Here is an 8,764-nt window from a genome sequence, read left to right on the forward strand (position 1 = left end):
CACTTTTGTTTCCGGCAAGGAGGTATTTTTAAATGGTCTCCTTGCGGTCCCATTGGTTTTTAATTTGTTTACTAACGTAACTTTTGCTTTATATATGAGCGTTAATTTAATGGTGATGCTTTTAATTTTGTTTTAAAATTTTGCTTATCCAAAATTTTAAGGTTTTGAGTTTGCGGTTACACCTACGACGTGCCATTTATTTTTGTTTAATTTAAAACAAATTTTCAATTATACAAGTGTGGCCATATAGGAACAAATAAGCAACGCCAATATTTTCTTCTTTTAAATTCTTAAAAGGTTTTTATTTAAAATATTTTTATACATGATTTCCACAGCTTCAATTAAACGATCTTCCGCAAAATATTGTGATTTTATCCTATGAATGCTAATCGGGAAACCCGGGCTGAACCGGGAAAGTCATCGATAGTACATCGCGTACATACAGCTTATCGTTCCAGCTCTAGTTTTTTTCCAAACTAACAACACGACGTGTCATTTGCCGGACTCGAAGGAATAAAACAATATTAAAATGCACACGGTGTTAACCCGAGGAAACGCCACGGTGGCATACACGCTGAGCGTTCTGGCCTGCCTTACCTTCAGCTGCTTCCTGTCCACCGTCTTTCTGGACTACCGGACCGACGCAAACATCAATACGGTCAGGGTGCTGGTGAAGAATGTCCCGGATTACGGAGCGTCCCGGGAGAAGCACGATTTGGGCTTTGTGACCTTCGACCTGCAGACGAATCTCACCGGCGTCTTCAACTGGAACGTAAAACAGCTGTTCTTGTATCTCACCGCCGAGTACCAGACACCGGCCAATCAACTCAACCAGGTGGTACTGTGGGACAAGATCATCCTGCGGGGCGAGAATGCCGTGCTGGACTTCAAGAACATGAATACCAAGTACTATTTCTGGGACGACGGCAATGGCCTAAAGGATAACCGCAACGTGTCGCTATACCTCTCTTGGAACATCATCCCGAACGCCGGACTCCTGCCCTCCGTTCAGGCCACTGGGAAGCATCTGTTCAAGTTCCCGACCGACTATGCCACCTCGTCCATTTAGAGCTTAGGGCTTATGCTAATTAAAGCTGGTTCCGCCCAGGTTCCGTAGCTTGTAGTGTTTATCTAATAAAACCCCAAATAAAATATCTTTGTAAAGAATTCGAACTGTATCCCAGGTGAAAGAACTTTGGATAAATTCGTTGAAAATAATTTATGTTTGGTCCTTTTTTATACTGACAATTTAATCTATAGTTTTCTATATTTGTTAACCAGCGGCTGACATAAGAACATTACTACTTAATTTTCGGTTTTTTTCCTCAAATCGCGGTTTGTTACTGGTACTATCGGAAGGAATCTCTTGGGTGGAGTTTATAGTTGGGACCAAGAAATCCGTTGCCGCATCTACGATGGGAGAAATAATTTCCAAAAGTTGCGCTGAGGTGTTAACAGATACAGCAACAACCAAAATGGCAATGAGGAGCTGTGAAGAATTTAGAAAATATTGAATTTCGGAACACAGATATTATAGGCAAGAACTACTCACCAATTTAACTGAGGCCATGTTGATATCGGCTAAAGAAATCCAAGACCATACTAAAGAGGTGTAAACCGTCGCCAATATATATATCTCGTATTCAAGGCCGTATCGAATGAGTTCGTCTCAAAAATGTAAACTGAGTCAAATTGGTTTAAATTTTTTACAAGTCTTAGGCAATCGTTTAATATATACCAATTTCAAAGACTCACTGACCTCTGAAAATATAATCCTTAGCCAAAAATTTCGCTAAGGCCATGATGTTGAACCCAACATGTGAAAATACACTTTCGGTTAATTCACGACTGATATGACTAAGAATGGATTTTGCATTCGAAAGATTATTTTTATTTGAAACTTCATAAATAGAAGTATTCAGTTATTTAGTTATTTGATTGTACAGTGGGGATTTAGCAATATTATTTAATGTTGCAGCAACTGACATGCGATAACACAGTTGTCCTTGAACTAGTATTGTACAAAAACATAATAAATTCATATATGTATATTTATAAGATCAGTTTAGTTTTAATATGGCAACGTATGGATGTGCGTAGACATTTGTAGTACAAACTTGCTTAAATGCAATCAGGATATCGCAGTTTTATGATTATTTATCAGCATACATGTTTTAGCCTTGGAATTTTAATGTTGCCCGACTTGGGACATGCGAGCGTCTCTTGTTTTGATATTTCCTAGTCTATATTTATATTAATTAAACTTAAAAATAAATAAAATTTTATAATAAAACAATACCTTTTATGACTACAAATTTGATATACCTATAGTTCAAATAAATAATTTAAATATATGTACGTTGAGATCATATTTTTGAGATACTTTTTACTATTGATTTTTTGCTTTTTGGCGATATTCTTCTAAAACTTCCCGCATTCGCTTGACAAACATAGCCTGATCATTCGGAATGAAGCCCAGGAAGGCGTTCCTGGGGGATGAATACAGCAGCATGATAACTTTGCAGACAACCTTGTCGGAGAAGCGGGCACAGCCACAACTGCCGGCGGTCATCGACGCTGCTAGCGATTCGTGCTCTTCTCCCTGCGTCGTCGATCGGAGTATTATAATTTTTGATTCCTTCATAAACTCTCCGGCGAACTGACCAAGGTAAATTGAAGGCATCAAAATCATAGACATATCTTTTGGCCAATCCTCTGAACTGATCCCAGGTTCACCGTTTTTTAGAGCTATGTACACGGAACACTCCAGCTTGTGACTAAGGCTCTCCTTTGAATCTGTTTTTGTTGTCCAATTTAGCGTTCCAGTCCATAAGAGTTCATTTATAATGGGCTCCTCTTCCGGCGGAGGCGCTTCTTCTGGCTTTGGCTTCATGAGCGCTTTGGCGCCCGGCTTTCGTTTTGCTCCCTGAAGAACCTCTTGCAGTCGTCCGCTAAACAAAGCCTGATTGTTGGGTATGAAGCCTAACAGAGCTTGGCGATCGGTCGAGTACAGTAGAATTAGAGCCTTGATGTTGCAGCTGGGATTGGAGGTGAAGTGGATGCAACCAAAGAAACCGGAGCTCATCACCCTGACCAACGAATCGAGTACATCTCCTGGGCTGGGTCGGAAAACTACCATCTTGACATCCTTAAGAAATTGTTCGCCAATTTTATCAAGCACACTTTTGGATATCAACTGTGTTTTCAGCTTCTTTGGCCAGTTCTCCAAATTGATCTCCGGCTGGCCATCTTTAATCTTGGAACTGACGTTGCATTGAAGCGTGTGCAAAGTCTTTGGTTGAGTCGATTTCTGTGGTTCCTCCCAATCCAGCTCTCCCTTCCAATGTGGTTCCTTTAGGTCAGCATTTTCAGGATTCTCCGGGTCATCTGGCAAAAGCAACGCCCCTAACATACGTGTTAGCCAGTCGAGTTCCCCCTCCTTATCATCCACTCCTCGTGCTTCCTCTGGAACCGGCTCCATGTTATTTTCAAGTCGCGACTAATTAAATTTGGATGAAATCGGAGAGGGAACTTGTCGGTTAGGAATTTGTTTAATTTTTTGTTTATCAGTGATATGCTTCTTCTTGCTTTTAGCGGTTTGTTATTGGTATCGCACTATCTATCGGCTGGTCGATTGGCGGCCATCGATGGGCAGCGCAATGCAACCCTGGCCAATCACTCTCACTTCTTCTTCTGCGTTTGTGTCAAAACAAAATTGAAACTAAAAACTCGCTAAAACCGTCTACCACCGCAATTATCATTGGAATTCGTGCTATTTATGTGTTCGAATGTAAGCGTCGGCACCCCGCATCCCAGTGTTCATGACCCCATGTGTGCCACCTTGGTTTAAATGCCACCAATCTCCTGGCAGAGTAGCGCGTCTGAGCGAATGAAAAAACTGGACATGTTTCGCTCCAAGCATTTGTGACTGAACAAATCTCATTTAAAACCCTGCCATGCTGCAGTACAAGAGTGCCGCCAGTGCGGCGACTAGTGCGCCCCCAGCCACGCCTTCGGCGGCAGGCGGTGCCAGCAAGGCGACGTTACCACCAAACGGAGCAAGTGCACCAGCTTCGCAAACGCAGGTCCAGGGTGCTCCCGGGACACCAACCATGCAGCAGATCATCAACATTCACCAAATGCCTCCCCAGTTTGCGGGCGGAGCGGTTGCCGGGAACGGTCAGAACGCTAGCATGCCCCAAAACATGTTCCAGATCGTACAGCCCATGCCCATGCAAACGGTGAACATCGATGGCCAGGAGGCCATCTTTATACCAAACCTCAATGCACAATTGGCCACCGCTCAGGCGGTCAACTTTAACGGACAACAGGCCTTCATCACGCCCAACGGTCAAATTCTGCGGGCTCCCCAGATGGCGGCCAATCCGGCTGCCTCCAACTGCATCCAGCTGCAGCAGCTGAACGGCCTGGGCCAGGAGCAAACTCAACTGATCACCATACCCGGCACCAACATCCAAATACCCGTCACCAATCTCATTCAGCAACAACAGCAGGCACAACAAGTGCACCAGGGTGCAGTGCAACAGCAGGCGCAAGGAACTAATGCTTCTGGAGCCAATGGAGCGGCAGTTGCCAACAGTGGAACAGCGGGTCAGCTGCCGGGTAGCATCACCATACCGGGCACGAACCTGCAGATACCTACGTCGGTGGCGGCGGCCAATGGATTGCTGGGAAACATCTCCAATATCTCCAACCTACTAGGCGGCGGGCAATCTATAAAGTTGGAGAATGGACAATTGCAGATGCGACCGCAATTGGTGCAGTTCCCGGCGCAAGCCATGCCGCAGCAGCAACAAACGGTTGCTGTGCAAATCCCCGTTCAGACTGCCAACGGACAGACCATCTACCAAACGGTTCATGTGCCCGTCCAGGCAGCGGCAACAGCAGGCGGAGGACTGCAAAACCTTATGCAGGCGCAATCCCTGCAGATGCCCGCCGCCTCGCAGATGCAAATCATCCCGCAGTTCTCACAGATAGCTCAAATTGTTACGCCCAACGGTCAGATTCAGCAGGTGCAACTGGCAATGCCGTATCCTCAGCTGCCACCGAACGCCAACATTATACATATCCAGAATCCCCACCAGCAGCAGCAACAAGTACAACAACAACAGCAGCAGGTCCAACAGCAGCAGCAAGCGCAACAGCAACAGGCACAGCAGCAACAACAACAGGTCCAGGCGCAGCACCAGCAGCTTCTTCAGGCGATCAGCGAAGCCTCGGCGGGGGGACAACTGCCGCCCAATCAGCCCATTACCATTACCAATGCCCAGGGCCAGCAGCTGACCGTGATTCCCGCCCAACTACGCCCAAATGCGCCTCCCGCACCCACTCCAGCCCCAGCTGCTGTGCCCACACCAATGCAGATGCCTAATCTTCAGGCGCTGCCCATACAGAACATCCCGGGCTTGGGTCAAGTGCAAATCATTCACGCCAATCAGCTGCCGCCAAATCTGCCAGCCAACTTCCAGCAAGTACTTACCCAACTACCAATGCCGCAGCCTCAGGTGCAAGCTCAGGGCCAAGTGCAGGTGATGCCCAAGCAGGAGCCGCAGAGTCCCACGCAAATGATCACCAGCATCAAGCAAGAGCCGCCGGATACCTTTGGACCCATTTCCGCAACCGGTAATCCACCGGCACCTGCCTCTACTCCAAGCACATCCTCACCGCAACAGCAACAGCAGCAGCAGATCAAGTTCCTACATACGGAAAGCAACTCCCTGTCCAGCCTGAGCATACCAGCCTCCATTCAGATCACAGCCCTGCCACAGCAAGCGACGAATCCACCGAATACCCCAGCCACACCCCAACCAATTCCTGTATCGTTACCTGCAAGAAGCAAAGTCAACGCTGTTAGCACGTCTAGCACACAGATTACGATTGCGCCGACTGGTGGCCAAGTGGTATCCGTGACCACGCAGTCTAGGGGAGCAACAGCCAGCATAAGGAGCACGAACACCAGCACGACGACTATAACAACGCCCACACAGAGCCATCTCAATATGAACATCAGTGTGGCGAGCGTCGGAGGTGGTGCACCTGGAGGCGGCGGTGGAACAGCGACTGGAGAGCCGAAACCACGCTTAAAGCGAGTAGCCTGCACCTGTCCCAATTGTACCGATGGCGAAAAGCATTCGGACAAGAAGCGCCAGCATATCTGCCACATCAGCGGCTGCCATAAGGTGTACGGGAAAACCTCCCATCTAAGGGCTCACCTGCGTTGGCACACTGGCGAGCGACCCTTTGTCTGCTCCTGGGCGTTTTGCGGCAAGCGCTTCACCCGCTCCGATGAACTGCAACGCCACCGACGAACGCACACGGGTGAGAAGCGGTTCCAGTGCCAGGAGTGCAACAAAAAGTTCATGCGCAGCGATCACCTGTCAAAGCACATCAAGACGCACTTCAAGAGCCGTTCTGGCGTGGAGCTAATTGAGCTAAGCATCAAGCAGGAGACCAAGAGTGGCAATACGCCCAAAAGCATTAGCACGATGAACGGCATTGTGACGATAGAGATTCCGGGCGGCGGTTCGGCGGCGGCGGGCAGTGGAGCCTCCAGTGTGGCGGCCACGGTTGCGGGCTCAACTGTGACGCCGGGCGGGGCAACGATCGTTCAGCTGCCGACTGTGGAGGCCAGTGGCGGGGGCGATAGTTTCGGCGATGATGAGGATGACGAGGAGGATGAGGAATTGACCGAAGAGGACGACGAAGACGAGGAGCTCGACGAGGACGAAATGGATGATTGCGAGGATGATGAGGATGACGAGGACCCGGAACTGGATAGCGGCGATGAAGTGAAAATGACAATTGCGGTCAGTGAGCCGGGCGACAATTCGTCCAACTAGCATTCGGAGTCGCTGTTCATGGAACAGTTCTTGTTTGACCACTTCCCGTAGCACCCACCGCCCCCCGCCACGCCCCATGGGACCATGGTTTAGCAATAAATAAATTGTACATAGCGTAATTATGTAAAAGCGAGCATTTTAAATGTTTATCTTCGTGTACAGTTCCGGTTGCGGATCATCCTAGATTAGTGTACATAGCTTAATCGAGCCTCGTATTTTAATTAAGAATTTTTATTATACATTTTATAACATTTTTAGGGATTACATGTTTTTAATAAATTAACACCAATAAAAGCAGAACTTTATATAGTTAAAAATTGGAACTTTCAATTGACATCAACGTCGATCGGCTCAGACCCCGAGTTTTGGAAACTGATACTTGCGTCTGAATTAATTGACGGTCCAATCGACATACTTTCCGAATTAATTTGATCACACCTTACCCAGCTCTCATTCATCTCTGTCTCTGGACAAGCTAGCTGGTCATCAGCCTCCTGAGTCGACGTGGGTTGTATTGATCTGCTCAATTGGGTGCCAAACATATAGTAGTCCGGCTCAGACTCGGAATTTGTCGGTCCATTCGGCAATCTGCCCGAATCAGCTTGATCACATCTCATCTGTGTCTCTGGACAGTCGGCGTGCTCATTTTGAAATCCTGACCTGTGCTTGTGGTGGTGGTGCTGCTGCTGCTGTTCGTCCTCATCGTCCCCGATTCCGCTAAGATCTGATGGCGTCATGACTGGCAGAGCCACTGCATGAGACACTGAGTAACGATTTGTGTCATCATGGATCTCCACCACTTCATTATCCTGAGAATCTGGCTGAGTTGCATGAGCGCCCCGAGCTGAAGATGATTCCGGTGCTGATTGGTTTCGCCTCTTTTGCTTTTGCCATCTATCCAATCGGCTGATGTTGTCCTTCTTGGTCTCCGCGGCAGCAACTTCTCTTCGCTGGGCCACATAGTCCTCCGGATACGGTTGGACCATCTTCCTGCGCACCGCTTTCAAATACATTAGGTTGATAAATTCCTCGGACTTCCTTTCAAAACGTCCTTTTGCATCAAATCTCTTTTTGGCTTCCCACAAGCAATTCCAAGCAGTCATATTGACTTTTACTTTGGTGCGTAAACACAGCTCCCTTACTTCGTCCTCGGTGTATGGGCGCGCCAAATCCTCCTCTGTTATTCTCTTGAAATGCAGGGTACTATACTTATTACCAGAAATTCACAAAATCAAGTGCCTCTTACCGTTTTTTCGTGCATCCATAGAATCATTTCGTTATTAGGATCGCTTTCTTTGAATTCCTCTCGTATTTTTTTGTCCTCATCGGCTAGATACTTCCTAAGGTAGCTAGATATTTGCATCCCAGACATTTTACACTTTGTACAAAGGGCACTATATTACATTAAATAAAATCTACACTTTCCAATGGTATTCGCGGCTAAAGGCTGTTTCCGATAGGCTGTAATGTTATCGATTAATCAGTATTTAAATTTTAAGTATTTTAATGTTTTAGCTCGTTTCTAGCTAAATTTTTTCGCTAACTACCAAAAGAACTACATTTCATTTTGCCAATGAATATTGCAGAACTTGTGATTTTATTAAAAAAAAAAAAAATTTCCTAACAAGAGGAGGTATTTAAAAAAAACAACGGAATAATTAACAGGGCCTTAAAAACTGTCATTACTAATATTTTTTTTCTTTTATAACCTAGCTATTTTCTCCCTACGATAGTTGGAAGCCCCGCTTGCAAATTTTTTTCGATAGTCGATAAACAGCGAGTGGGCATTTCCGCGTACGCCAAACCAGCGCACAAAAGAGAAATGGAAAACGAAGGAAAGCGAAGAACGAGAGTTTACACATAGCAGCAGCAGGCTAAATTCACAAATAAATCGTCCATCCTGA

The 8,764-nt window shown here is 46.5% G+C and overlaps 4 protein-coding genes across 4 annotated transcripts; 2 read left to right on the forward strand and 2 right to left on the reverse strand.

Moving 5' to 3' along the window:
• The first annotated feature begins 456 nt into the window (after window positions 1–456).
• LOC120451663 (signal peptidase complex subunit 3) lies at window positions 457–1,218 on the forward strand. Its single transcript, XM_039635538.2, has one exon. It carries the CDS (start codon window positions 530–532, stop codon window positions 1,067–1,069), a length of 540 nt encoding a protein of 179 aa, XP_039491472.1. The 5' UTR covers window positions 457–529; the 3' UTR covers window positions 1,070–1,218.
• A 495-nt stretch (window positions 1,219–1,713) lies between these two features.
• LOC120451660 (protein PTOV1 homolog) lies at window positions 1,714–3,610 on the reverse strand. Its single transcript, XM_039635536.1, has one exon. The coding sequence runs from the start codon at window positions 3,479–3,481 to the stop codon at window positions 2,390–2,392; it is 1,092 nt and encodes a 363-aa protein (XP_039491470.1). The 5' UTR covers window positions 3,482–3,610; the 3' UTR covers window positions 1,714–2,389.
• An 81-nt stretch (window positions 3,611–3,691) lies between these two features.
• On the forward strand, window positions 3,692–7,057 carry LOC120451655 (transcription factor Sp4). Its single transcript, XM_039635530.2, has one exon. It carries the CDS (start codon window positions 3,957–3,959, stop codon window positions 6,858–6,860), a length of 2,904 nt encoding a protein of 967 aa, XP_039491464.1. The 5' UTR covers window positions 3,692–3,956; the 3' UTR covers window positions 6,861–7,057.
• Window positions 7,058–7,075: 18 nt separating this feature from the next.
• Window positions 7,076–8,321, reverse strand: LOC120451661 (telomere-binding protein cav). The gene is made up of 2 exons (XM_039635537.2): window positions 8,107–8,321; window positions 7,076–8,047 (listed from the first exon to the last, which is right to left on the reverse strand). Exons 1-2 carry the CDS (start codon window positions 8,230–8,232, stop codon window positions 7,187–7,189), a joined length of 987 nt encoding a protein of 328 aa, XP_039491471.1. The 5' UTR covers window positions 8,233–8,321; the 3' UTR covers window positions 7,076–7,186.
• Window positions 8,322–8,764: the final 443 nt, after the last annotated feature.

Source organism: Drosophila santomea, chromosome 3R (genome assembly GCF_016746245.2).
Source record: "Drosophila santomea strain STO CAGO 1482 chromosome 3R, Prin_Dsan_1.1, whole genome shotgun sequence".
NCBI lineage: Eukaryota > Metazoa > Arthropoda > Insecta > Diptera > Drosophilidae > Drosophila > Drosophila santomea.

What these genes read in the sequence shown, in the direction of transcription:
- LOC120451663 (XM_039635538.2), top strand. Translation starts at nt 530, where the DNA reads ATGCACACGGTGTTAACCCGAGGAAACGCCACGGTGGCATACACGCTG.
- LOC120451660 (XM_039635536.1), bottom strand. Translation starts at nt 3,481, where the DNA reads ATGGAGCCGGTTCCAGAGGAAGCACGAGGAGTGGATGATAAGGAGGGG.
- LOC120451655 (XM_039635530.2), top strand. Translation starts at nt 3,957, where the DNA reads ATGCTGCAGTACAAGAGTGCCGCCAGTGCGGCGACTAGTGCGCCCCCA.
- LOC120451661 (XM_039635537.2), bottom strand. Translation starts at nt 8,232, where the DNA reads ATGTCTGGGATGCAAATATCTAGCTACCTTAGGAAGTATCTAGCCGAT. An exon ending in TATGGATGCACGAAAAAACG is followed by an intron (nt 8,048 to 8,106) that starts GTAAGAGGCACT and finishes CTGCATTTCAAG; the next exon opens with AGAATAACAGAGGAGGATTT.